This window comes from Mangifera indica, chromosome 10 (genome assembly GCF_011075055.1).
Source record: "Mangifera indica cultivar Alphonso chromosome 10, CATAS_Mindica_2.1, whole genome shotgun sequence".
In the NCBI taxonomy this organism is placed as follows: domain Eukaryota; kingdom Viridiplantae; phylum Streptophyta; class Magnoliopsida; order Sapindales; family Anacardiaceae; genus Mangifera; species Mangifera indica.
The window spans coordinates 729,411-756,167 of NC_058146.1; the positions used below are offsets into that span (position 1 = coordinate 729,411).

The 26,757-nt window shown below is 33.5% G+C and overlaps 4 protein-coding genes across 7 annotated transcripts; 2 read left to right on the top strand and 2 right to left on the bottom strand.

Moving 5' to 3' along the window:
* Positions 1 to 645: 645 nt before the first annotated feature.
* LOC123226976 (protein RMD5 homolog) lies at positions 646 to 4,506 on the bottom strand. Of its 3 annotated transcripts, XM_044651572.1 has the most exons (3): positions 4,423 to 4,506; positions 1,484 to 2,720; positions 646 to 1,264 (listed from the first exon to the last, which is right to left on the bottom strand). In XM_044651572.1, the coding sequence occupies exon 2, from the start codon at positions 2,644 to 2,646 to the stop codon at positions 1,489 to 1,491; it is 1,158 nt and encodes a 385-aa protein (XP_044507507.1). In that variant the 5' UTR covers positions 2,647 to 2,720; positions 4,423 to 4,506; the 3' UTR covers positions 646 to 1,264; positions 1,484 to 1,488. The 3 variants fall into 3 exon arrangements, with proteins under 3 accessions (XP_044507507.1, XP_044507506.1, XP_044507505.1); XM_044651571.1 differs by lacking the exon at positions 646 to 1,264 and having other exon boundaries at positions 1,266 to 2,669; XM_044651570.1 differs by lacking the exon at positions 646 to 1,264 and having other exon boundaries at positions 1,266 to 2,720.
* A 1,284-nt stretch (positions 4,507 to 5,790) lies between these two features.
* On the top strand, positions 5,791 to 9,963 carry LOC123228092 (peptide methionine sulfoxide reductase B5-like). The gene is made up of 3 exons (XM_044653304.1): positions 5,791 to 6,232; positions 9,377 to 9,533; positions 9,651 to 9,963. The coding sequence occupies exons 1-3, from the start codon at positions 5,892 to 5,894 to the stop codon at positions 9,801 to 9,803; spliced, it is 651 nt and encodes a 216-aa protein (XP_044509239.1). The 5' UTR covers positions 5,791 to 5,891; the 3' UTR covers positions 9,804 to 9,963.
* A 1,126-nt stretch (positions 9,964 to 11,089) lies between these two features.
* Positions 11,090 to 20,244, top strand: LOC123228387 (probable sphingolipid transporter spinster homolog 2). 2 transcript variants are annotated; one of them, XM_044653773.1, is made up of 16 exons: positions 11,090 to 11,357; positions 12,321 to 12,449; positions 12,778 to 12,879; positions 13,528 to 13,632; positions 13,731 to 13,806; positions 14,433 to 14,507; positions 14,742 to 14,844; positions 14,922 to 14,987; positions 15,755 to 15,839; positions 16,276 to 16,349; positions 16,511 to 16,587; positions 16,750 to 16,863; positions 17,115 to 17,234; positions 18,501 to 18,629; positions 19,058 to 19,136; positions 19,800 to 20,244. In XM_044653773.1, the coding sequence occupies exons 1-16, from the start codon at positions 11,221 to 11,223 to the stop codon at positions 19,931 to 19,933; spliced, it is 1,605 nt and encodes a 534-aa protein (XP_044509708.1). In that variant the 5' UTR covers positions 11,090 to 11,220; the 3' UTR covers positions 19,934 to 20,244. The 2 variants fall into 2 exon arrangements, with proteins under 2 accessions (XP_044509708.1, XP_044509709.1); XM_044653774.1 differs by having other exon boundaries at positions 11,215 to 11,677.
* A 1,499-nt stretch (positions 20,245 to 21,743) lies between these two features.
* On the bottom strand, positions 21,744 to 26,207 carry LOC123227461 (soluble inorganic pyrophosphatase 6, chloroplastic-like). Its single transcript, XM_044652264.1, has 6 exons — positions 25,811 to 26,207; positions 24,972 to 25,132; positions 23,780 to 23,880; positions 23,502 to 23,683; positions 22,754 to 22,852; positions 21,744 to 22,149 (listed from the first exon to the last, which is right to left on the bottom strand). The coding sequence occupies exons 1-6, from the start codon at positions 26,057 to 26,059 to the stop codon at positions 22,057 to 22,059; spliced, it is 885 nt and encodes a 294-aa protein (XP_044508199.1). The 5' UTR covers positions 26,060 to 26,207; the 3' UTR covers positions 21,744 to 22,056.
* Between the last annotated feature and the right edge of the window lie 550 nt (positions 26,208 to 26,757).

Here is a 26,757-nt window from a genome sequence, read left to right on the forward strand (position 1 = left end):
TGGACATGTTGGGCAAGGTTTAATCAATTTATAAAAGCAAAATATTTATTTTTCTATGGCATGTCTATGAAATAAACCATTTGAATAAAATCCTGTTAATCTTATAAAGTTAACATATTAGTAGTTGATTTTGAAAACAAAAAATAAAATAAAATACAATAAAATTATGTGTATAACTTTATATACACATAATGATGTATTAATTTATGATTAAATATTAGTTTATTTTTAATTTTTAATTATCCAATCATATGATGATATATCGTTATTTATACATAAAATTATATATATAAATTATGCATATAATATTACTCAATAAAATAATATTTAAATTTTTTAATAATAATAATACTTCATATATTAACAGATAACAATAGTGTAGAAATAAATACAAATATTTACATGTTATATCATATAATTAACTGATTTTAAATTAAAAATTAAAAAACACCTAGTCATATATAATGACACATTAACGTTTATATCTTATATTTATATCTATTATTAGTACACATAATATTAATCTAATAATTGACTTTTTTTTCTCTCCATTGATGTGCTTTTGTGGGATGAATTAGGTAGAGGGAAATGTCTTTTTATTTCAATCCCATGGCAATGGCCATATTGATCATGACATGCAATATATATATATCATGCATGATGATACATTGAACTATTTGGTTTCAATCATTGATCTCAACTGGTTCAAATTAAGGCTACATCCAAGTCGAACTAAGTTGAGCCCAACTAGATTAAGTTTATACAAAGCTCGAGCTTGATGTTCTCAACTCAGGAGTTGCAGACTCAAACTCCAACTTGAAATAAGAATGGCTACCTTGAACTTGATTCGAAAATACTATTTAATCTCGTAACTTATACGTTTATCAATTACCTCTATATTCAAAGTCAAAAAATAAGATTTTAGAATAACAATACAAAGAGCCACACATCAGTGAGCTCAAGCTCACTTCAAAAGCTGAACTTGAGCTCCGCTTGACAATATTCTAATCAAGCCACAAGCTCACCAAGCCACGCAATAACAAGAAGCCAAAGCTTCCTTTGAGAGCCAAATTCAAACCCATAGAACTCAACACGAAAATAATTGAATTGAGCTGCAAGTAGCTCGCTAGTGGCTTGGCTCGTTTGCGGCCTTTAGGTCAAATTAAAAAACAACACAAGTTAAAATCTCTATGAGGAAGCTAAAGACACTCTCCAACTTGTTTCTTCACCAGACACAAGGTGTTTGTTTGCTTAGTCATTCCAACTGAAAATTAATAGGTACCATCTAATCACCACAGTGGGAATACAATGAGATCATTAATTAATCAAATCTTCTGCAACTTGACTAGATTTAGATCAAGCAATTCAGCCCTAAATCAAACATCAATATATAAAGAATTTCTATATACAAGTAACTTAAATGCAAATTATATATAATCTTATGGCCACCAAAATTCAGTTCATAAAGTGAAGGATATCTCACCAGGGTCAAAAATATAGCTGCATGCACTGTGCCACTGAAGCCTCAGATGGACAATAAGGGCATTTGAATATGCGCGCGCTAGATTTTGACATCTTCATGATTGATTGTTTGCAGAGCACGTGCAGACATGGCAGCAACATCGGTGGATTCTCTTCACTGCTTTGTTCTCTACTTACAGGACAAACAAATATTGAGTGGAACTGAAATTCCTTCCCCAATTCCACAGGCACTGGCAACTGCTTCATTGCCTGCCACTGCTGCTTCTTTGCGGCCATTACATTTGCCAGCTTCAAGAGTGTGGGCAATCCTTCAAAACCAGCTGCTATGGCAATGGTTAGTGGACTCTCGTAAGGTTGTCCCAAAAGACTGCAGAAAAGCTGAGTTAGCTCCTCGGTTAGTTTGTCCCAATGGGCTGGATTCAACAACTCAGCATAAGGGGATTTTTCAAGTCTTCTCACCCACAAGAGAGAACCCATAAGCTTCTGGACTTCGTCGAAATGAAACATAGCAAAAGGAGCAATGTACATTTTGGCATATTTAAGTGCATCATCTTGTCCTCGTTTTTGCAAAATCTCAAAAAATTGTAGCCGGTGAAGTTTCAGCTCCAGATTAGTAGCATTTTGTTTGAGTTTTTCACGGTTGGCAGCAACCCACTTCAGAGCTGGTTCAAGGTTCTTAATTCTCAAAGCCTCAAGTATCTTATACATCTCCATGAAATGAGATCTTAGTTCAGATACCTGTGGTTCTCCAGCCTCATTTATCAGGCAATCTCCAAGATCAAACAAACCCTTCCGGTAAAAATGATTTGCAATTATCTGATTCACTATGTGGCACTCAAAGTCAACATTTATATATGCCTTGGACATGTCAGAATTAAACAACTTTTCCAGGAGTTTCAAGTACTTGTTAAGATTTACGCTTAATTCCTTCTGTGACCCTTCTAACTGCTGCTGTGGACCAATTGAATTGAACTTGAGTTTTAGCTGTGTCAGGGAGGATTTCAGATCAACAGGCATGCTGGAGTTATCAACTGACTGGATTTTCGTTAACGCTTGTTCAATTTCAAGGCCAACTTGATCAATTACTTCTTGGGATTTGCAGGATGAAAGTTTTTGCTTCTTAGCAAGATGATCAAATGCATCTCTTACAGCACTCAGCTCCATTACTTATATACAGTGGCAGTCTCCTAAAAGAAACAGATAATGCATCAAGAAATGCACCATGCCATAAGATATACCTGAAGTTTCATAAGATCAGAGAGACCATAAGGAAACACAAAAACACCCTAATGTTTTATTTAGAATGTGACACCAATAAATTATGAAGCACCATAGGATACAAAAATCACACGTCAAACTATGATAGTTGATAGGAAATGGATAAAAAGTTGCAGTTAGGAGATTACAATAACAAAATATACAAAGAAAAAGGCATCTTTTATAATACCTAACTTACTTGCCACAAGAAAAGTTATTCACAAAAAAAATCATTCAGTAAAATGATAAGGCATTTTCTCAATTGTGTATGCTATTAGTATTGCTTCTTATCTACTCCTAAGTAATCTCAAAGGTGATGACTTACCTATTTTCCTTTCAGGAGACTTTTCACAAAAAATTAATCAAGTTCCAGGAAGAGGCCATGCATTAAAGACATACATCAAGTTTAAACCGTATAATCTGACAACTCTATTACAGTCCTATTCACATTTTGGCATTTAAAAAGAGGAGCTTCCTTTTCAATACAATGTGCTGCACAAAATACACTTAAAATCCAGTTACACTTTTTCTTATGTTCATTTATGTCAGTATGTCACTCACGTTGGCACATGATATATAGAGACCATTAAAACTTATTTGTGCCAAATATACTTCGTATTGCCATCAGTTCCACTTCAAATAATTTTTAATTTAGAAAATAAATAAATAAATGTCACACAAGTTATATATACTGTCATTGTTAAAATATTCAGGTTCTTAAGTGGATAACTAAACAGGCTCAAATTAGGTAGCATTGTGCATGCACAATATCTATTGGCACAGAAGTGTGACTAGAAAACAGCCTTAAAAAACATTTGGTCAACAAGTTAGTTTCATGGATCGCCATTCATGATAACCTATTGGGCCAACTCCATATCTTCCCCCTTTAAAGCACATAATAGTCCAGCCAACAAGCAACCTAATACAAGAGTTTGCATGGCTATTCCAAACAAAATTCAAAAATTATAAACTGTAATGGAAGATAAAAGACAGACCATACGATCTTGGCCAAAACATGATAAATAACTTCAAAATCACACACATGGCAATCAATTCTCTCATTAATTACAACCAACTTAACATTTACATATAAATGAAGATTAAACATTCATTCTATGGTCTACATTCTGTTGGGAAGTCCCACATTGGTTGGGGAAAGGGCTGCGTAATAGTTTATAAGCGTGAGGGAAAGGTTCACCTCTTGAGCTAGCTTTTGGGGGTGTGAGAAGCCAAATAGCATCTAACAGAGTCCCGTTGTGACAAATCCATCCAAGAGGTTACTGGAGTGACAGGTTGAAACCAATAACCGGTTGCTCCTCTGGATGGCTGGTTGTGACAAGTGGATGCATGAAGGGGAGGTTGTTGGGTTATACCATGTCATTTGAAAAAGGGGCTTAAACTAAATTTTGGGTTGAGAGAGACTCAATAGCACATAACAAAACATTCATTCTATGATCTACACTTCCGGGTATGCAGAATTTCAATGATTACTTACTAAAAAGAAAAGAACAAAAACCGAAACCGAAATTTTAATTTCCATACGAACAAATTCAATATTCTGTTTATATACATAACCGCAAGACGAAAATAAAAGTTTCTATAAGAACAAATGAATTGCAGAGAATACGAAGAATTGAAACGTAAAGAGACAGAAAAAAGTAATTGAAATTGCAATGATCGTACCGGCGATAGGCAATCAGAACTGAGAGAGTGAGTGGAAGAACGTCAAGCCTGATGAAGACAAATTCTTTGAACTACAACACCGCCACACGTGTAGCTTTTTTATAGTCCTCATCTTCGCCACAATTGCCCTCCACATTCCCATTATTGACATTTGTATCCAACTAAAATTTATGACCTCTTCACTACGTAAGGTGAACAAACCAAAATTAAATTTTGAATTATCCTGTTAAGTGATTGCAAGATTGATTATTAAAATTTGACTTGCTTGAAAGATGATTTGATTTGAGTAAATATTTTGTTGAAAAAAATATATTTTATATTATTAATATTTGATCACATTCTTTTTTAATAAAATGTGAGAAAATTATACTAAATGAAAGACTAATTATATAATTAACTTATTATAATTAAACACGTTATTTTTATATATATTGATTTAAAGTAAGAGAATATTTTTATCATATTTTTACCAAATAATTTAATAATATAACAGCAGACGTAGAATTCTAAATAACAATTTGAACAATTTTAAAAATATTTAATTTGTCATTATTTATTTGTGTAAAATTACATCATTTTTGTTACATGTTTGTTATTAGTGTAATTTTAACTATCAACCGTTACTATTTAGCTATAAATTGAGTTTATATAGTAAACAACATACCATTAAATCACAATTCAATTTAGTTGAATGTTGTTTTAATGTTTATTTAAACTTTTCATTACTTTGATAGTTCGGATTGTCAATATCTGAACTAACTCTATCACCAAATTAACGTTCAATCCAAATATAGAAGTATTGGTTTTTCTTGTAATTTTATTTATATAAAAGAATAATAATCTCTTTACATTTACAAATGAGTGATTAAAGAGTATAGATTATTAAGATTGATTAAGTTACGTAAAACTATATGTATCAATAATATTATTTCATAAATTAATACTCACTAGTACATATTATTTTATTACGAGAAGAAAAATACCCATGCTATCTAATATGTAAATTTGATTAGTTTATTTTTATGACAACAAATTTTTTAACGAGAAATCTTATTAAAATTTGAATATTCTTTCAAGTTTGAATCAATCATATTTTAAATTTAATGATCAGATTTTATCTAATTAAAAATTTAATTTTAAAATATTATAAAAAATTTAAATTTATACCTTTTTATATATCAACTTTTTTATTTTACCACTTAAACTATAATAGGATGATATTTTTATGGCAACATTGGTAATTTTTTGGTGATATTATTTGTGGACAGCATAATTTTTCAACACCAATAACATTTCGATAAAATTGCGCATTAGCTAAAGCTCACTCAAACTTGAACTACAATTGGCCAGTAAGAATTCGAGATGGTCCTCATTCAGGCTTGGGTAGGCTGGAAAGCACCTCCAATTTTAAGTATAGAGCTGGTCTAGTCTGAAGCAGGCCAGACCCCATAACTGAAACTCACTCTGAAATGGGCTTCAACTTGAACCTTCTCAAGACTTCGCCAATCTCATCCACAAAATCCCTTCTCTTCACCACCACCACAACCAGACCCGCCTTTATTTTCTCTTCTCTTCTTACTTGGTCTCCACCAACCGTCCGTTTATCCTCTTCTTCTTCTCTTAAACCTGTCGCTCGCTCCATTTCTTCGTCTGGGTTCAACTCTTTCCATTTTCACCACAGCAAGCTCAGCTTCCGCGGTGGGGTTTTCATCGCCATGGCCGCATCTGGGTCTGTCCAGAAATCGGAGGAGGAGTGGCGTGCAGTTCTTTCGCCCGAACAATTTCGGATTTTAAGGCTAAAGGGAACCGAGTATGCTTTATTTAGTTGTTTGTTTTATAAGTTTATAATTTACGCATTCGTCTAAAATTTGGTTTTATCGAAATTTTGTAGATTGCGAATTACTGGAATGCCGTGTGATGAATTTTCATGTAAAGAGATTGAGAATAATGATCTAAAAAGAAAGAAAAAAGGGGATATTTTCATGAACTAACTATTGAAAAAAAAAATCGTTGTTTGAGGTAAAAAAAAGGCCACAGATTACAGCAGTAGTTGGTTTTGGTTGTTTTATTAACTCAATCTCCCCAACCAAACAAGTTTTAATTTCTTATATTTATAGACATTTGTTTTTTGGATAAATATAGAATGTTGAAGTTTGTTTTATAGTCTTGATTATACAACGAATGGCGTAGGTTTGTTATATTATGAGATGGTGTATGTCTATGGAGTGTTGATCTCCTCCTTTTTGTTTTCTTATCTTAATGGCCAGATGTGGATTAATTAGATATAGAGTTGAACCAGCGAAAATGTTAAAAGCAAAGGGATGTGCTTAAATGAGGAAAATTTGATGGGGTAAATAAGTTTAATTAGAAAATTTTCATCAATTTTAGCTTCCCTTTTATCAATAGGCACGAAGGGTTGCTGTGTTGCTAGTGCTTCTGCATAAACCCAGTGTGAGCTATGCAGATGAGGCATGTCAATCTTATGTTATTTATTTCTCATGGGAATCTGATCTCTGAAGCATAGCCCTTAGAGAAATCACACTTTTGAACCTCATTCTCCTTATCTAACTTCTTTTAGTGTAATTGGAGTTGAAAGCTTCATTTTGTGTGACATATGATTGAAAACTGGAGAGCCCAAGTTTAACCACGCTTTCATAATCTTTGAAACAAGTTAAGTAAAGAAAAGATCTAGTCTTATTGAGGTTCCTTACTTTTTCAGCACTATGAGAAATACCTACCTTTAGGAGCCATTTGGTTTATAAGGATTACTCAGGGAATTGAAAATTCAATAGGATTATAATTCGCCTCCTAGGGTCCATATGGTATATGGGATTGGATTATACATGGTAATATTTGTTTGCCGTAGAATGAAATCAAAGTACATGATGAAACTAGATTAGATGATATTGTTTGTGGGTATAGGATTGAGAAATGAAGATTGAGTTGTGAAATGCACATAGTCTAATTATGAAGATTGGGTTGTAAAGTGGGCGTAGTCGAATTATGATCATACTTGAGATAAGTAAAACCTACTAAGTGAAGCCCAAAAGAAGATTTTTAAGGAGAGGCACATTTGGCAAGGAAAGATTAGCTCATGAGGGAGATTCAAAATATGTGATAGTGGAAAGTGAATCGTAAACCTTTATAAAATTTTACGTCCAAGGCTATGCAATTTTCCTTGGAAACTGTCATTTTCTCTTTGTTCAGACACTCAAGTTGGTAATTAACAATTCTAGAAGAGCATTTGGAGTGCTTATAGCCTTAGAGGGGAAAATTAAAAAAAGTTAGTTACAATTTATTAATTCTGCTATCACACATATTCTACCGGATTTATTAACTTATCCTTCCTTGTCAAGTTAAGTTTCTCATTGAAAATCTTCTCTGGGCTTTATTTAGTGGGCCTTACTTTAGATTAACCAAATTCTTTCTTAGTTAGCCCCAATAACAATCTTAATTGAATGAAACACACTGCACAACCCAATCTTCATTTCTCAGTAATAGTCCAACATTAACTCCCATACTTGCAGTCCTATCTTTAAGCAAAATGCAATGAATAAATAAATAAAATTACAAACAAAAATAACTTTCATAAATTTGGGCAATATCTCATAAATTTTACAAGCTAAGATATGCCAAATGTTAATGCAAAATGTCTGTCTCTTAACGTATTTTCAACTCTTTCCCTCGTAAGTAATTTTCTGTACCTTTGGGAGTTGACTTTTTAATTTGAACTTTATTGTCTTAATAAGTTGCAGAATAATAAGCCTCTTTTGACAAAATTTAAACTTTCTTTGTAAAGGAGTAGAAGCCTTTTCTAATTCTGTTGCCTGCCGTACTTTTGTTTCTTCCTTGAAACTCCAACTGGCTTATCCTCTCTAAGCATTTTTATGGCTTTGTGTCTGCTTCAGGTGCTTTTTCTTTGAAAAAGACCTCATGCTACTTGCACTGCTTTCCATCATTAGCAAACTAGGTTCATAATTCTATACATTTTCATTTTAGAAGAAAATTCTTTTTGTAAGAATAAACCCCTAGTCATGAGAGGGCATAGATGCCAGAGACATCTCGTTACTCCTCTCAAGCGAGGATGTTGCAAATTACGGTTGTTGCTTCTTGTGGCTTTGATCTTAACAGAATCATAGTTTTTCTTCTTCCCAAGGGTATAAAATATTGTTTCTCGTGATTTCTTAATGTTAGGTTATTTTTCTTTTTCCTCTTCAAATGTATTATAATGTTATTCATTTCCCTTTACACCATGCTGTTCAGTTTTTAATTCATCCGTATGAACTATCCAAATTTCTTTTGCATTCTTTCCTAAGATTTTGAATGAAATAAGAACCTCTGAATTGAGTTGAGGTTTCGTGGATGACTACAATGACAATAGTTGTCTTGCCTATGCCCCGTATTCTCCAAATTCCTGCCATGCATTATTTGGAATCATGATATGACTGTACATTTTCTTGCTTTCATGATTGAGAATTTGAGAGACATGATAATGGTTTGGATACCGAATAATATGAACCTTACGAGAATTACACTCCAAAAGATAACAATTAAGATTAGGAAATCCAAACCCATATAACCCTCGAACCACAATCCTATATTTTCTGTTGTGAGATTCAAGTTTCATACCTTGCATTTGGAATTATAACATATTATCTCTTCTTATTTGGAAATGACAATCTTCTATATTTCAACAAACTAATCTTCTGAAATAGAGACATCCAAGAGAACTTCTTTTTTCTGATAATAAAGGATGGGATAGAAGCTTCAAGTTTCATTAATATCTGGTTTGAATTAGTGATTTGAAATACCATCTTTTTATTGTTGAACTTGGTCAGATTGAGGACTAAAGGGAGACTGTTTTATTCATTCAACAATCTTCTAGGCCCTAGATTCTTATTACAAAGACGAGATGTTTATGCTAATTCCATGTCATTGTTTGTGTGGTTTACAGGTACCCAGGCACCGGAGAATATGACAAGCATTTTGAAGAGGGTGTCTACAATTGTGCTGGATGTGGTACTCCACTTTACAGGTCCACAACCAAATTCAATTCTGGTTGTGGCTGGCCAGCTTTCTACGAGGGTCTTCCCGGAGCCATCAATCGCACTGTGAGCTTCTACTTTCTTCTCCTTTTCCTGTTGCTTTCCTTTTTTTTTTTTCTGTAATAATTCCTTTTAGCCATCCATTTCAAGTAAAATTTTAGTGAAGTTTTAACATTCTATCAGCCTGATCCTGACGGTATGAGGGTTGAAATTACATGTGCGGCGTGTGGTGGGCACTTAGGCCATGTATTCAAAGGTGAAGGGTTTCCAACACCTACTGATGAGCGCCACTGCGTCAATAGTATATCCCTCAAGTTTGTTCCTGCAAATGCTTGATCCTCCTGGGGAAGTAATACATAATAATGGGTTATTTCAAGGACATTAATTGATGATTCTGATCAAATGTAGTGTGATCAAGTCATGTTGCTCAAATAAAAACCGACAATATTATGGAGGTGAAAACCATGTTCATTCTATAAATCTGTCATTCCTCCAATTTTTTGTGCTTCTAATATCCTAGTACCGAATTTGGTGATTTGGGAGTGAATAGCATTTTTCTACCTGTATAGATGGAATGAAGAGATTGCTTATAATTGTTAATTTTTAGCTGGTGTATAATAGCCAGATTTTTAGTTTTTACTTAATTGATTGAATAATACTACACTTCTTAATTTTCTTATTAATTAAATTATATAAACTTACGCGCATTAATGATACAAGTTAGGAAGAAATATTAATAAATATAATATTAACTGAAATATGTGTATATATTTTTAGGTATATGATTGAGGATATAAATATTAAATTATTATATAATTGAATATTATTATTTTAATAAAATTATATATATTTATTTTAAGTATATAATTATGTATATATTTGTGTGTGTTATTACGTGATTGAGTGATTTTGAATTAAGAATAAAATATTATTAAATTATCTAATAATATATATAAATATATATCTATTTATGTATTTACGTATATATGTGTATATATGTTTATTCAAGTATTTATACTGGCATATTCCCTTGATTAAAGTTTGTTCCTCTTGCAAATTTGGAACTTATATACTACCAATTTTAATTAGCTAATTTAATTTGCTCTCTTTCTCCACCTCGTAGTGATCATCACTAGATGCTGACATGGCACAAGTGCAAACCAGAAGCACTTGAACTTATAATACACGAAGAGACACGGCATGAAAACCCAAGAATTTGGCAAATTCTAGGAATAACCAAAGCTTATCTCTTATAAATTCAAAAAAAAAAGTAAAAAAAAAAAGAAGTTCTTTTAATAATCAAAATCCCGAAACTAACTCCCATCTTTCCAAACTTTAAACAGTACTGATTACAGATAAAATTATGGTTTAAAAAAAAAAAAAACTTCTTTTAATAATCAAAATACCGAAAGCAAGTACTGATTGCCAAAGTTCAATTGAAAGTGATTTGATGGAAATCAATTCTAATTTATTTGCTTTTAACTAAGATTTTTATAACTATTAAAATTAATATGATTAAGAAATGAAAAAATATTTAATAAAATTCTGGAAAAAGATAATAAACATAAAAATAATAAATATTTGTCTATTAAAATTAAGGAATTTTACTACAGAAGAACCTCTTAAAAAGTGGAAAAATTCAGTTTTTATAGCGTCGCTCTGCCTTTTAGAATTCACTACGTGAACTACCATTAAAGGCACACAAACCGAAGAACAAAGGAGCCGTAGTGGTGCTTAAAAATATTACTTTTCAATGGAAAAAGAAGCAAAAGCTGCTTCTTTAGATGGTCCGAAGCCAAACGAACAAAACCCATCTTTGGTGGAGACAGAGATGGCCAGAAACTCAGTGTCATTGGCTCCTCCAAAGCCATCATGGCTCACTCCAAAGATGTACTTTTTTTGCTTTGTTTGCTGTGTTTTTCAGTTTCTGATTTCTGTCTGTTTGGTTGCTATAGGGAAAGTGAAGAAGAAGGGATGGTTTTGTTTCTTTGTAGGGTTGTTGGATATAGTGTAAAGATCGAAATTTTGGTTATGACTGTGGTTGTTGAGTATGCACATTATGTAATATCGTTTGGTTTCTGAGGGGCTCAAGTTTATTTTAGTGGAATGAAGTTTCATGATTGAGTTCAATTGAATTCTGTTGTTTGGTAGATGACTAGAAACCCAGTGTCATTGGCTCCTCCAAAGCCATCATGGTTCACTCAAAAGATGTACTTTTTTGCTTTGTCTACTGTGTTTTTGTACTTTCTGATTTCTGTCCGTTTGGTTGCTGTAGGGAAAGTGAAGAAATAAGGGATTTCGGATTTTGTTTCTTTGTGGGGTTGTTGGATGTACTGTAAAAAACGGAATTTTGGTTATAACTGTGCTTGTCGAGTATCTACATTATGTAATATTGTTTGGTTATGAGGGGATTGAGTTTATTTGAGTCGAACGAAGTTTCGTGGTTGAGTTCAATTGAGTTCTGTTGTTTGGTAAAACTTTAAGCCCTTTTAATAGGGACTTTTTCTTCTTCTTTTTTTCTTTTTAATCTGTGAATCAATGCTAGTGTGTTAAAGCATTCACTGTTGAGGGATTTTGAATAAATGCTGTTGTATCATGAGCTGAGGTATTTACACTGAGATCTGGATGAATTTGAGCTATTAGTATTTCATAGATTAAGGAAATGTAGCAGAGTCAAGTAGAGCCAGTGGGGAGGGAGGGAGCTAATTTGGGTGGTGTTCAATCTACTTACACACACACACACACACACACACACACACACACACACACGTTGAAGGCCTGTTGATCTTATGTCTGGTATGGAATGACCGGTTCTTAATTTTAATCTATTACAAAATTTGTTTTACCATTCAGGCTACTAGCTGTTTTCTGCATGATCAACATGTTGAATTATGTGGATCGAGGAGCAATTGCGAGCAATGGGGTGAATGGGAGCCATAGAACTTGCACAAGTGGCACGTGCACAGCTGGTAGTGGAATACAGTAAGCTTACTTTGAGGCTTTCATTTGGATTTTAATTGTTGTTCATGCCTCTTGAGGATTTGGATAGTAAATATTATATACTTGTTTCATTAGGTGGATTGTAATCATAAAAATTAAATTAAGAAAAATATATATCAAATTGAAGAATTTGGTCTCATGTTCATATTTTATGTGCATCCTATTTATTTTTGTCCAATTCAAATCAGTTTCTGTATGGGAACTACTTCTACGTTTATATGTGCTTCATTGACTTCTTTTGCACTAAAATTGGTCAAATTTTACTAGACCTTTCAACTTTTTTGACAGTTTTTTTCATCTTCACTTGCAGGGGGGAGTTTAACTTAAACAATTTTGAAGATGGTTTTCTATCATCTGCTTTCATGGTTGGGCTGCTGGTGGCTTCTCCGATATTTGCATCATTGGCGAAGAGGTAATTACCTTCTTTACATGCCTTTTTGTCAGCCAGTAATGAAGTAGGTGGAATGGCCTGGTTTTTAGTTTTCCAATATGCTAGATATGCTGGAGATAAGTAAATCAGATTCTTTTCATTATAAAAAGGTATTATGTAATCATAAATTTTGTACTTAAATCTGGAAATTCTTCAGAACTTATGATAGATTGACATTTACATGAAGCTTTGATGATGGAAGATCATACTGAATCATTAAAATATACTCTACTCTGTCAACATTTGTCTGTGAAAAATTTTTGTATATTAAAACAACAAATTGGAAGTTTAAGAAGCACTTGAAGCAATCATGTTACTGCAACTCTATGTTTACTTGGTATGTGTTTTTCAGCCTCTTGTCATCATAATTATTTTCGCTCCAATTCATTTGCAGCCTCAATCACTTATTGATGCATGCTTATGTATTTTGGTGTGGGCTCTGCCATAATCATTAAGAAATCTCTATTTTTAGGAACTATAATTTTGCCATGTTAATAGAGCAGGATTGGATTAAGAGAATAGTTTGAACATTGCCTCTTACTCTTGTATTATTTTCCAAAACTTAATTTCTGATTTCATATAATAGATTTACTTTGGAATGAGTCCTAATATGCTTGTGAATTTTTGCAGACTTAATCCATTTAGGCTTATTGGAGTTGGATTGTCAGTTTGGACATTAGCTGTAATAGGCTGTGGTTTTTCATGGAATTTCTGGTCCATTACAGTCTTTCGCATGTAAGTTGGCAACTTATGTCCTTGTCCTCCTTCAATTTTATGACTGATTTATTTAATACAACGAATTGACTAGTATTATATTGTTGTTGTCTCTTCAGGCTAGTTGGTGTAGGGGAGGCTTCGTTTATTAGCCTTGCAGCCCCATTTATTGATGATAATGCTCCAATTTCCCAGGTTATATTTTTTTACAAAACTTACACGGGGTGGCTGTTTTAATGCATATCTAACTTCTCAAGAATGACTACAAACAAAATTATTAAATGAACAAAGTTTTATAACATTCATCAAGCATTTCCTTTTTTTTTCTAGATGAACATACTGTTGTTAAGTGCATAGATTGTGTTAAATCAGCCTGGTTGCTTCTTCGTTCAAATATTTAGTCTCTGTGAGCAAAGAATACAAATACTCTCTGAGGCAATTTCATCATAAATTGTTCTAAATGATGTCCTGGGGCCAATCAGTTGAAGATTTAAGATCTTGAACTTAAGAACCAACATGAAGTAGACTTAACCTGGTTCTCCGTGTTAGAGTTTGGCCAGTTGAGATGCTTTGTTTCAAATTTCATGTATATACAACCTTCTCAAATTGTTGCATTCAAAGGTGAAGTTGAAGAGAGGGCCTTGTCTGTCTAATTTTGGATCCATTGCAATGCTTTTTGATGTGGCAAGCTGAGACAGTCTTACTTGTCTCTAAGAAGATCAATTACAATTAAATTTGTAAAATGGCTGGTATATCTTTCTTTGTATCAAATTCAGCATTGTTTCTATAAACCTGTGTCTTATACTCTTCCTTTGCATCAGAAAACGGCATGGCTTGGAATGTTTTATATGTGTATACCAACAGGCTATGCAATCGGCTATGTTTATGGTGGCTTGGTAAATATTTTTTTTTCTTTTATATATTTTATCATGTCTATGATTGCTAATGTTCTCTTGTCAAATATTCAAGATAAAAATTTAGCTTTCATACAAATCTCCTTGAGATTGTTTGAAGCTTTATTATTATTCATAATTTTTTGTGTTGACATCAGTTGTTCCTGCTTCCTTTTCAAAATGTCTGTCCTTTTATTTGCAGGTGAAATTACTATCATCTTTCTTCTTTCTTAATAGGTGGGAAGCCATTTTAGTTGGCGTTATGCATTCTTCGGAGAGGCAATACTGATGTTTCCATTTGTTGTTCTAGGTTTTGCTATGAAGCCCTTGCAGCTGAAAGGTGCATGTTTCTTACATACTGAGTGATTTAATCCTTCTGACATCTTCCAGCTGTCAATAAACATTTTTTGGATACAGGTTTTGCTCATGTAGAATCAAAGAAAGCACTGACCAATATAGAGACAGCTCTTCCCGAAAGCCAAGGTATGCATTGCGATTTTTAATCTAGTCAGCAAGTAAAGATGACGAGGAATTATAGTGGTTCCAATATGAGGATGATAGTGTATGTCTACCCTAGGAGCAAAGGTCAGGCCATCATGATTCATGAACAATGAGAAGTACTGAGATTGATGCAATCAACTGTCTCACAATCTCTCTCATACGCACTCTCACAGTAGTCCAAAATGACTAACTGCCTTTGAATCTCAAATCCAAGACTACATACCATTGCTAATTCCCTCTCAAACTCTTGACCACACACTTTCCTCACAGATCTTGCCAAGAATTCCATTTGCAGGAAGTGTGGATCATAAAGAAGATTCAAATTCCTTTTGTGCTTAATTTATTACTCAATACATCACAGTTATTTGTCTTATGTAACTTGTCAGTAGTAGTTTAGCAGTTATTTAATTGTTTATAGTTATTTATCAACAAGTATGAAAAAAAAAATGAGAAAGTAAAAATTTAATGAACTCCCTACATGTCAGATAATAAATGTGTGATTAAATGGTCTCAATAACATTCCTAGAGTCTTCAATCCATTTTCTGTTTTAGTGTAAATTCTAAATATTATTCGATGCAGTAATAACAAGAAGAAACCATTGGTTTGTAATTTTTTAATTAGTTTTTTTAAGGCCCATTAGAACTCTTTGAATTGGAACATAAAATTTAGACTCCTTATGAAGATAGGTTACTCCATTAATTGATGATATTTAGTCTCTTCTCATTTGTTGAGTTTATGCAAGATGCAGATGTGGAAGTAGAAGTTACAACTGCTAAAAGCCCCACGTCCATGAAGGAAGAGGTGGATAATAAAATCTCAAATAAATCTTCCAAGTGAGGATGCATATCTTGAATATCTCACATATATAACAATTATCTAATCGGGACATCATGATATAAATTTATCATGGCCATGCATATATACCATTAGATATGGGTGGTAAAATATCATTTTAGTCCAATGTAACGAATCCAATCGAGAATATAAATATGATTTTGGTAAATTTTATATCAAGTGGGACTACCTTAATCATTGGTAGATTGAGTTAAACAATCAGGACAGATTTGTTCAAGTTCCCAATCAAGTTTTGATTATTGTGAATGTATTATCTCACCTCTTGTGTTGTTCATGTCAATCTCACGGAATCTGTTTATTAGTCTACGGATTTGCATTTTGTTCAAGCTCTCAATCAAGTATTCAACATATATGAGATGATTGTCTTGTTAATTGGAACTTATTATTGACTGCGTTGACCTACGATTATTGCAGGTCAAAAAATAGTAATATGTTTAAAGACTTGAAAGCTCTTTTGATAGAAAAGGTTTATGTTGTCAATGTTCTAGGTAATTTTTCACTGCTTTACAAATTTCTGGATCTTCTATCTTGGGTAAACAACTTTCTTGTAATATTCACTTTGGAATATTGGGGATGTGATAATTCAGTATTTGTGATGCTGCCATGTAATTATAAATTACTTCTTGAACATGTAAGTTGCTGTTTTCAGGTTATATAGCATACACTTTCGTCATAGGGGCATACTCGTATTGGGGACCTAAGGCTGGTCGTAGCATCTATAACATGGTAAGGTTTTAGCTTAGATGTGATATTAATTCGATGTGGGAAAGTTTTTGTGAATAATATTCTCACATTTTGTTTGCTTATATCGATAATAATTTTATCTAATAAACTTAAGTGGCACAAAAATATGGTTACATTGCTTAAAAGTCCGGATTATTTTTGCAGAGTGAAGCAGATATGATCTTCGGTGGAATTACTGTTGTCTGTGGCATATTGGGCACACTAGCAGGAGGTTTTATTCTGGATTATATGAAATCGACAATCTCTAATGCTTTTAAGGTAAATTACATTTAAAAGATTTTCTTTCCTTATATAGTTAATTAATCCTGAATGCATTAGAGTAATCCCCAGTTTGGGCTGCTGCATACATGATTAACAAAATCCAAAGTTGTCTAATAAAATGCTCAATGTTTTATGTGTATGCAAAAATTTAATTTTTTAACCCAATATAATTGAATAAAGAAAACATAAATATCATTTATGCTTCAAATAACTTCGTGGTACTAACTTTATTTTGTCTACTTTTGCAGCTTCTTTCAGTGGCAACATTTATTGGGGCAATATTTTGTTTTGGTGCCTTCTGTAATAAGAGCTTGTATGCTTTCCTTGCTCTTTTCTCCATTGGTGAACTATTCGTCTTCGCCGTTCAGGTATTTCTTTATCCAAAACTGACTATTGCTAGTGCTAGTGCTAGTGCTAGTGCAATATTCAGTTCGCTTTTGCAAATATTACATGCTTCTCATTTATCATGTAAAAGCACTGTTTTGAAAGTTGGATTGGCTGACTAGATTGATCCTACTGGGAATGGCTTGCTCCAAAACCTGATATATCTTATGGAACTGCGGTCAAACCGCCGGAACCATCCCGGTTTGCCATAGGCCAAGTTCATTTTTATGTTAATGCAATTCAGATTTTATATGTTTTGATATTAGTTTTCATATTTATTTAAACAGTTCATTAGTTTGTCCACCAGTTGAACTGGACCAGCCTCTCACTGAGTCAACGTCCAGTCTAGCTCTGAAAACATTGTGTAAAAATTTTGATGCAAGTTGATAATTTTTTCTTAGTATGTCTTCAAGCAGTGATCTTGATTTGGAAATTCCTCAGCTATTTGCTTCACAAACCAAAACATATAAAAACAATTTTGGATGCTTTATTTATGCTAGTGAAAAAAGAACCTTTTTTTTTTTCAACTTTTGATGGTACCATTTGAGCCTTGGTCTACTTATGATTTTTATCAGTTGTATCAGCTGAACTTCACTGACAGGACTAGTTAATTATTACACTCAAAGTTAAGTTAAAAAACATTAAAAACGTTTATTATGGAAGATAATGGCAATAAACTAGCATACACCTTTATGCATGCAAGCTATAGAATATTGTACTGCTTAGTCAGTTTCTGTGAGGAACCTGCTCAAATCACCTCAAACCACCCTCAACCAACTCACACAGCCAGACACAGCCAGCACACAAACATAATTGATTTCCAGTAGTTAAAAAAATAACAGCACCTAAAATGGAGTAACCCTTCATTGTAGTCTATACATTCTCAAGGGGATAATTCCAGTTATTCGAGAGGTCAGTGTTCTCCACCTCTAACTATCTGAGAGGCTGGAACTCTCCCTAATTTGTTTAGTTTACTAGAGGTTAGACTCTCTCTCAATCAACCAAAGGCTGCTCCAACAAAACCCAATTTCTTCTCCCTTCTCTCCTTGTCCAACAAAGCCTAATTTCATAACTGTCTCTACATAGCATACATGTTTCATAACTGCTTGATCCCATTCGTAACTGCACATATTTCACTTGAATATTAGTCCTAACAGTTTCTAACATTAAACTGATATTCTAGCACTATATTGCAAATTTGTTGGCCAGAATTTAGAATATCTTTAATAAATGTTTTGTGTCGATTGCAGGGTCCTGTAAATTTCATATGTCTCCATTGTGTTAAACCAAGTCTGAGACCACTATCTATGGCTATATCTACTGTTTCTATTCACATCTTTGGAGACGTTCCTTCCTCGCCGCTTGTCGGTGTTCTCCAGGTTTGCCTACATAGACTGCATTTTTATTATTACAAAATAATGAAAACTAGACACATAACAAGTTTTTTTTTTTTTTTAAGTTTTTGGTGGTCTTATTGTCATGGTTATGAAAATCAGATTAGTTGATCAGATCAGTTCAATCGGGACCCAATGGCTAGTCTATTTTAAAAATAATTTAGGTATAAATAGTATTATTTTCTTAGTCTGATATCAGACTGAGACAAGACCCGGTTCGATTATTAAAGCATTGCTCATTGTAATCCATTGAAAGAGTGGTTACGTGATCTCCATGTGAATTTCACTTCATTGTAATAGAAGTTGGATGCTGTCTCCTAGGTTGAAAGATTTTAAAGTTGATTGCATGGTAGTTCTTTATATTTTAAAATTGTTGTTATGATGTCTCAAAAATCTGAAAATATCATTGACAGGACCGTGTTAACAATTGGAGGGAGACTTCTCTTATTCTTACGGCCATACTGTTTCCAGCAGCAATGATATGGTTTATAGGTAAGTACTAGAACTATCGTTCCGGTAATTTCCCCTGCAAACCATTTTAATACTCATCTCATAACTAAGGTTGCAAACGAGTCAAGTTGCGTATGAGTTACTTACAATTTGATTTGATTATTGTTAAGCTGAGCTTGATTTCTCTGTTTCTTGGCTTGGTGAGCTCACGAAGTTGAGGCTTAGTTGGAGTATAATATTTATGAACCCCTAAAATTTTATAATCTTCTTTGCACCCCCAAAATTTTATATTTATTTCCTTAAACTTTTAAATCTTAGAATGATAAATTTCATTTGGCCCTCTCAAATTTTAAAATTTGCTTATACAGGGAAATGATGAACTTTGAATATGAGATGTAATTGATAAATATATAAAGTATAAGGTTTAAATGTAATCTCTTGAGTTGAGCTTGAGTCAGCTCCTATCATGAGCCTTGTATAAACTAAGTTGAACTGAGCTCGAACCTAACAATATTCCGACCAGTTAGGCTTGATTGCAGCCCTACTCATAACTAAAAGATGAGATTCTAGATAGAGAAAGATTATATTAGTAAGTCAGTAACCATGTGTTTAAGATGAAACCAATTCAACAATGGTGGAGAAGATGAAGTGATTAAGATCAGCTGCTGATGAAATTTTGCGTAACTAAATGTGTTTGCATACCAGGAATATTTCTGCACAGTGTGGATAGATTTGATGAAGAAAGTGAGCATCAAGTGACTAGGATTGAAAGGTCAAACACAACACCTTTGCTTCAAGAGAGAAAAGAAGAAACAACAGAGATCTCTGCACAACCATAGTAAGGTTTTTACAGTGTTCTGAATTAGTTTTGGAGGAATGTCGATTAGTTGATTTCATTTTTTCATGTAAATAAGGTCCCTCTAGTTTGAGCAGAATGTGTTTATGTTATTAGCATAGTTAGGGCAAAGGAATACAAGCTAATTCAAAAACTTTCGCACCTTTGGCAATTCATAAAATAGTTAACACAAAAAATATTTGATTGATTTGTCATCTATAGAGGTGGATCTGATTGGCATTGGTTTGATTCAAACAAGTCAATCTTAAACTAGAGTTTTAACTCAACAGTTTAATTCATTTATCATTTTGGTGATATTGTTTAAACTGTTAGAGATACTATTCACTTTTCTTACAATATTGTATGTCTTATCGACAACCATTTGATAACATTATGTACCAATTTAAACAAGTTCGAATTAAATATTATGAATTTGATCCGAATTTAAGTTGACCTTAGGCTGGACTCTAATTAGATGAAATACACCACTAGTCATCTCCTTCATGCTATTATCATAAATGCGACAAGTTTTCTTATCTCAATCTCGCACAGTGATGAGATCAGACACTCAAAAGAAGATGGAATTGACAAGATACAACCAACAAGTGGGATTGGGTGGTTTGTAACTTTAATTGAAATTAAGAGTTTTTTGGTCTAAAGAATTAATTAGTAAAGATAGATAATCACAATATGGGTTGAGTTTCCTGTTATTTTAACTGATTATAAGAATGTTTTTGTTTAAAAAATTTAATGAATAAAAATAAAATTATCATAAAATTAGATTAGTGGACAAATCAAATTAATATTTTATTATCTAGACCAACTCAAGATAAATACGGGTGGAGCACATGTGAAAGGCAAGTGGCAGCGTCATGTCCTTCCAACAAAAACTCCAACTAAAGGCAAAAGTAAGGTAGCTTCAGAAAACAAGCGCCAGTAGAAACCAGGTGCTGTAAGCCCACAATTTCACATTATCATTGGCCGACGCCAGCTAATTACGTCTATTATAATATATATAGCCTTTCACTGTCATTAAACTTCATCAAAAATTTTCTCTAGTTCTTGTTTCAATGGCTCCTACAGCTGCAATGTTAATATTGTCTTACCGTAATAAGCCCACTTCTCCACCATCTTTTGCTTCCTCACCGCCGCATGTGGTGGCAGCGACAGTGGCTGCCTTTGAGGTTGAAGCACTGAAATGGGTACAACAAGGCTGTGCCATGTTCAGAGGAAGCTATAGTTTCAAAAATTTATCTTTGGTTGATGTTGATCCTAATAGTTTTGCATTGGAAAAGAGGTTCCAGGAAGCCCTGGAACTCATCTAAAGTTTTAAGGGCTTTTTATTTCAATTTCAATTTCAATGTAAATATATAAATATTTTCTGGTGAATGATTTGCATATTCTATGCAAATCCCACTCTCATATGTATGCTGTAAAGTGATTTCTCAAATCTTTTGATTGAGATGAGTTGTATAAAATGATGTAATCTTCATACAGATGAGCAAACACCAAGCAAATCTGAGAAGTTTCCTTGACTCGGTAAAGGGTTTCGTCTAGTAACTCATTAAATATGAGCCAAGTTTCGTCTAATAACTCATTAAATATAAAATTCGAATTATAATTCATGCTAATTAAATTTAGCCCGGTAATCAACCACGCCGTGTCAACCTTAATTTGCAAGGTATTGGGTGGCCTAGTTGGTGCATGACATGCTTTGCCATGGGAACTTGGGAAATTCCATCGCAAGTCAAAATTGTCCAAATAGGAAAATCAAAATTGGGCTTACCAAGATCAGGTTCAGCACGGAGCTTTGCTTCTGGTCGAACCGGTTGGTCCATTATAAATTTCAAAACCATAGTTTATACAACTCAATATTTGACATTTTCTAACACCTAATAAAACAAAGAGTAATAATAATCCGAATAATTATTATATAACCAAATCCCAGATACATTTTTAAGGCACAAATGGTAGCTTAAATATAAATTTATTATACAAATAAATAAGACTACATAAAAGCGTATTTATCTTAACAAAATAATGGAGAAAACTCTTGCAAATGATGAATAACTTAAGCAGGACTTGCTCTATGGAAGCAAAACCTTTGCTATAGCCGAGCAGCTCTAGTTATACAAGGGAAAGCTCCCCTGGAGAAATGGACCTCTTTACAAGTTTTGCCCAAGACTCGTTTGTTTCAGTGATGACTTTCAAGGCATAATCCTATTTATCATACACAAAAATTTCATCTAAAATCAGAAGGCCATGTAAATACACATGAAATGATAATAATTCATGTGGTAAAAAACAACGTTGCACAGTTAGGGCTGCAATTAAGCCAAACCGAGTATTGTTAATCTTGAGTTTGGCCTGATTGGGTTTATGCAAAGCTCAAGCTCAACAAACTCAAGAGTTGTAGGATTGTATTTGAGCTTAACTGCTTACTTAAACTGATTAAAAAAATTATAGTTAAACTCCATAACTTGTATATATTTATCAATTACTCCTACATTCAAAGTCAAAGAGAAAGATTTTAGGGAAATCAATACAACATTTTAAACTTGTAAAAATTTATTGATATTATATCTGAACCAAGCCAACAGCTCAAGCTCGTCGAGCCGTGGTTAGCTCACGAGCGACTCAACTTGTTTTTAACCCTAGTTCCACTCGATACCATTGACTGATTATTATTAGAGTTTTGGTTTTGAATCGTAAGTCCCTCTTCAGGAATCAATCAAAATGCTTGAAAACAAGAAGTATGCATCCACGTATGCATTGTTGAATCTAGAATGTTGAATACAACAAGAAACATAAGCTAGAAGATTACCTTGTTTGCAGCCTTGTTGCCCAGACCAAACTTGTTAGCAGGTTTCCCATCCGGGATCTTGTAGTCCCTAAACCAGTCTCTTATTGCAGTGAGAGTTCCCTGAAGATAAGTTCACCAGATTAGTCTCCACAATTTTTTTTTTTTTATACTAATGGTAACCAAAAGTTTTAATCATGCTATACAAGTTCTTGAAATAGCTTTCTAAAGTCAATAACACCTTTCTTTGTGCTTTAACCAACTTTGACAAGGGGTGAATTTGATCTAAACTAATTTAGTTTGAATTCAACACTTGGCTAGAATGAGCCAAACTCGAGCTAGAGCTTGGTCTCAGTAGCTCAACTCCAGTTTGGTTCATTTGTCTTTCTAGCAACAACACTTTTCACTCCTCCGATGATACTATTCACTCCATAGCAACAATGTTCATCCTGTTGACGACCTTTCAACGACACTATACACCAACTCAAGCAAGTTTGCGCTGAGTGTTATGGGTTCAAGCCTCGAGCCGGCCTTTGGCTTAGCTTGAGTCAAATCCACCCCTAACTTTGGCTCATTCATTCTTGTAATTAATTAGGACATAGCCTTCCAACAATTGCAACACCCTGGATTCAACCATCCCATTATTGCATTCTTTTCATAGTTTTATGTACTTAGACATTTCCCTCTCATCATTACATTTGTAAACTCTGCTCACCAAGTGAAGATAAATAAAGTTTCTATTGTTCGCAACTTATTTTGGAAATGCACTTACTGGGAAATGCTTCTCAACATCATCAACATCATTAACAAGCGAAGCTTTTGGATCATCCAATGAAATTGCAACTATTTTCCAGTCAAGTTCCCCCTCATCAATCATGGCTAAGGCACCCAGAGGCTTGACCTTAAGAATGTCACCAATCTTTCTTTGTGTTTGGCCAATCTCAACAACATCAACTACAAAATAAATTAAGCAAGAATATTGTAAATTGAAATTTAACTAATATATAACAAGTGAAGGTCAAATGTTAGACAGAAAATGAGATGAAATACCTGGATCGTTATCACCAAAAGCACCCTCAACTTCAGAGTTGGCAAATGATGGGTCTTCCCATGTTTGTGGAAGCAATCCATAATTCCAATTTATATTGTATCTAAGGAAGAAAAACTAACATGAGTAAGAAAAATACGATTTCAAATCCATTACACATACCAACATGATCTGAGACATGGACAACAACAGTAAAGCATGAGAACAAGAAGAGAAAACACAATTGTGCTTGTGTTAAAAGTTACATGTTGAGTCCACCTTACTGATTATGGCCACAAATAGAAGTTCATAGAAACTCACGTGAAGCCTCATGATGTAGGTACCATTGGTAGCAATGTGTTGCATATTTGAAAGATTTTATGATAGATGAAGATGAGAATCAATTGAACATTGAACATGGAAATACAATGAGGGTATACAGGTGAGCTGAAGTCTTAAAATTTTTTCATTCACCAATACTGTATGAAAAAGAAAAAAGGCCAACTATGCCTTCCTCATACTGTGTAGAAGTTATGGATGTCAATTGTAGCCAATAGAATGTTTCATTTATTTTGAGGGACAGCTCATGTAACACATTTTAACTTTGCTTCCGTAACTAAGAACCAACTAAAGATTAAGACTACCGGGTAGGTGAGTCTATTGATCTCTAGGTAACATATAGCCCTAAGAGGAGTGCTAATAACACTTTCTCATTCAGTCTTTCCAAAAATTGCTACCTCTTTTCGTAACACATGATCAAAATTATGGGAACTAATGCCAATTATCCAATGTCTTCAATTTTTAGGGGAGAGTTAATAAATTATGTTACACATGATCAAGCAAATGTTGGAGAGAGTTAATAAGTATTCTATAATTTCTAATATCCCTATACTGTATGAAAATTAAAATAAAATGTAACATAATTTATAATATTCTCAAGAACAACAGTAGAAACCATTTGCTTCAAATAGTGACACAGAGTAAAAATGGAACTCCACAATGTTTGCTAAAACCATTTAAACACAAATAGTAGGCCCATATTAGCTTAATCAACAAGACTTCATTATCCCATTGACTATGTACCAGTTCATATATGACCACTGCAAACAGTAACCATTCGCAATGTCTAAACAAGATCGAAAATGAGACATCTTTGTACTGAAACAAAGTTTGTCGACTTAACCACGCATAAGCAATAAAATTAGAGAATCATACGGATAATATCGAACTTTCCCCTTTTTAGTATCCTGCTTAATGGGAGTGAATAGCTCATCAGTAGCAACCTCCATCTTTGCACTTGACTCTTTGGGAATTTCAACAATAAAGTTGAAAGCACCATCTCCCAATTGTAATGGTATGTCATGCCAAGGCGAAATCTACATATCAAGAAAAAGTAATTTTTATTAAGCAAAAAGAATTCAACAAATTGATTTAAACTGTCAAAGAAGTTCACTTATACACCTCAGCTTTGGCAGTTTACAATCTTCCTACTTCCCTCCATCATTCATGAGATCTTTCATTTCCCAATAAATAGACAGAACCATAATCTTCACAAATTGCTTCAAATCATTATTTGGATACATTTTTTCCCCACGCATACCCGATGATCAAATTGAGTAGAAATTAGTTCTGAAGCTATGATTCTCAACCACACTAGCAATGAGCCCTATTTCAACCTTAAACAGACCTCAAATTTAGTAAATCTCACTTATCTCCTTCCTCTGTTATTGAGCAAATGACTGATGAAGAAAAAACAAATTTCTAAAATGTCAACACTTCATTTTTTGCCTCTGTAAATGCAATAATCAATCACAAAATTTCATAAAGTTTCACTGTTTCATGTTCAGCAAATTCAAATTCTATGAAGAACCTAACAGAAAATTAGAAAACTTTGGCATAAACTAACATATAGACCTTTTTAACTACCAAAACTAATTCCATTTTCACTAATCCCATTTTATATTTTCCTTTTTCCACAATTTCTCAACGACCGAACAGACATACCAAAATACAAATAAACAAAAAAAAAATCGAGAATTTAGAAGTGAACAGACCTTTTTTCCAGAATAGTCAACAAAAAAGAGTCTGTAATCCAAGGTTTCAGGCTGGCCTTCCACCTTGATCTGAACCTCAGGATTGTAAATAGCCCTGCAAGAAAACACCCTCTTTGACGAAAAGAAAACTCTTTTATCGTTAAAGCACAAATTGGCGATACGGGAGTTGCTAGATAGAGAAAAGCGTCTCTTGGAAAGTAAGCAGGAAGTGGTTTGGCTGGCAACAGCCATTGCTCTAGTGGCAGCCATGGATGGCAGAGTTTGAAGGGGCTGCTGCGTGAGTTAGAGAGTTCAGAGTTGGACTGCCACAGAGAGAACCGGTGGAGAGTGGTAATAAGTGGAAACAGATTGACTGTTTGGGTTAGATACTATTTGTTTGCTTTTATGGGGGGATCGGGATTATCGTTATATCGTTTCTACATGAAATTACCTGTGGAGGTAATTTGGGAAGAATAATAATATTATTATTTTTAATTAAAAAAAAAAAACACCAAAGAGTAAGCAACATTTTAATCGAATGGAATCACGTATAATATTCATTATTAAAAATCTAATTTTTTTTAACCTTATATTATATATTATATTGTATCATATATTTTTAAATGTTAAATCAATAACAAAATAATTAAATCTTTTGTTTTTCATGTTCTCGTTTTGAAAACTACCTGTTACACATGAAGAAATCAAAGCTTTTCTTATTTAGTTTTTGGCCGCAAAAGATATCTCCAGCTCTTGAATTGCCGGAATCTGGAATTTTATCCGTTCGAAAATATATAAAATACAGTAAAGTGTCACTTCAATTTGCTGTGTGTGCTGGTTTTTTGTGTTGGTTGCGGATTCGTATCAGGTACCCGTGCAGACGGCAAGTAATTGTATCGTATATTGGAAAGAGATGACTAAAACTAAATTTGCTGTGCAATTTCTACACCCCAAAGAAACATTGAATT

What these genes read in the sequence shown, in the direction of transcription:
- LOC123226976 (XM_044651572.1), bottom strand. Translation starts at nt 2,646, where the DNA reads ATGGAGCTGAGTGCTGTAAGAGATGCATTTGATCATCTTGCTAAGAAG.
- LOC123227461 (XM_044652264.1), bottom strand. Translation starts at nt 26,059, where the DNA reads ATGGCTGCCACTAGAGCAATGGCTGTTGCCAGCCAAACCACTTCCTGC. An exon ending in TTGACTATTCTGGAAAAAAG is followed by an intron (nt 25,133 to 25,810) that starts GTCTGTTCACTT and finishes CTTGATATGTAG; the next exon opens with ATTTCGCCTTGGCATGACAT. An exon ending in GCAACAAGGCTGCAAACAAG is followed by an intron (nt 22,150 to 22,753) that starts GTAATCTTCTAG and finishes TATGATAAATAG; the next exon opens with GATTATGCCTTGAAAGTCAT.
- LOC123228092 (XM_044653304.1), top strand. Translation starts at nt 5,892, where the DNA reads ATGGGCTTCAACTTGAACCTTCTCAAGACTTCGCCAATCTCATCCACA. An exon ending in TTAAGGCTAAAGGGAACCGA is followed by an intron (nt 6,233 to 9,376) that starts GTATGCTTTATT and finishes TGTGGTTTACAG; the next exon opens with GTACCCAGGCACCGGAGAAT. An exon ending in CCGGAGCCATCAATCGCACT is followed by an intron (nt 9,534 to 9,650) that starts GTGAGCTTCTAC and finishes ACATTCTATCAG; the next exon opens with CCTGATCCTGACGGTATGAG.
- LOC123228387 (XM_044653773.1), top strand. Translation starts at nt 11,221, where the DNA reads ATGGAAAAAGAAGCAAAAGCTGCTTCTTTAGATGGTCCGAAGCCAAAC. An exon ending in GCTATGTTTATGGTGGCTTG is followed by an intron (nt 14,508 to 14,741) that starts GTAAATATTTTT and finishes CTTTCTTAATAG; the next exon opens with GTGGGAAGCCATTTTAGTTG. An exon ending in TATTCGTCTTCGCCGTTCAG is followed by an intron (nt 17,235 to 18,500) that starts GTATTTCTTTAT and finishes TGTCGATTGCAG; the next exon opens with GGTCCTGTAAATTTCATATG.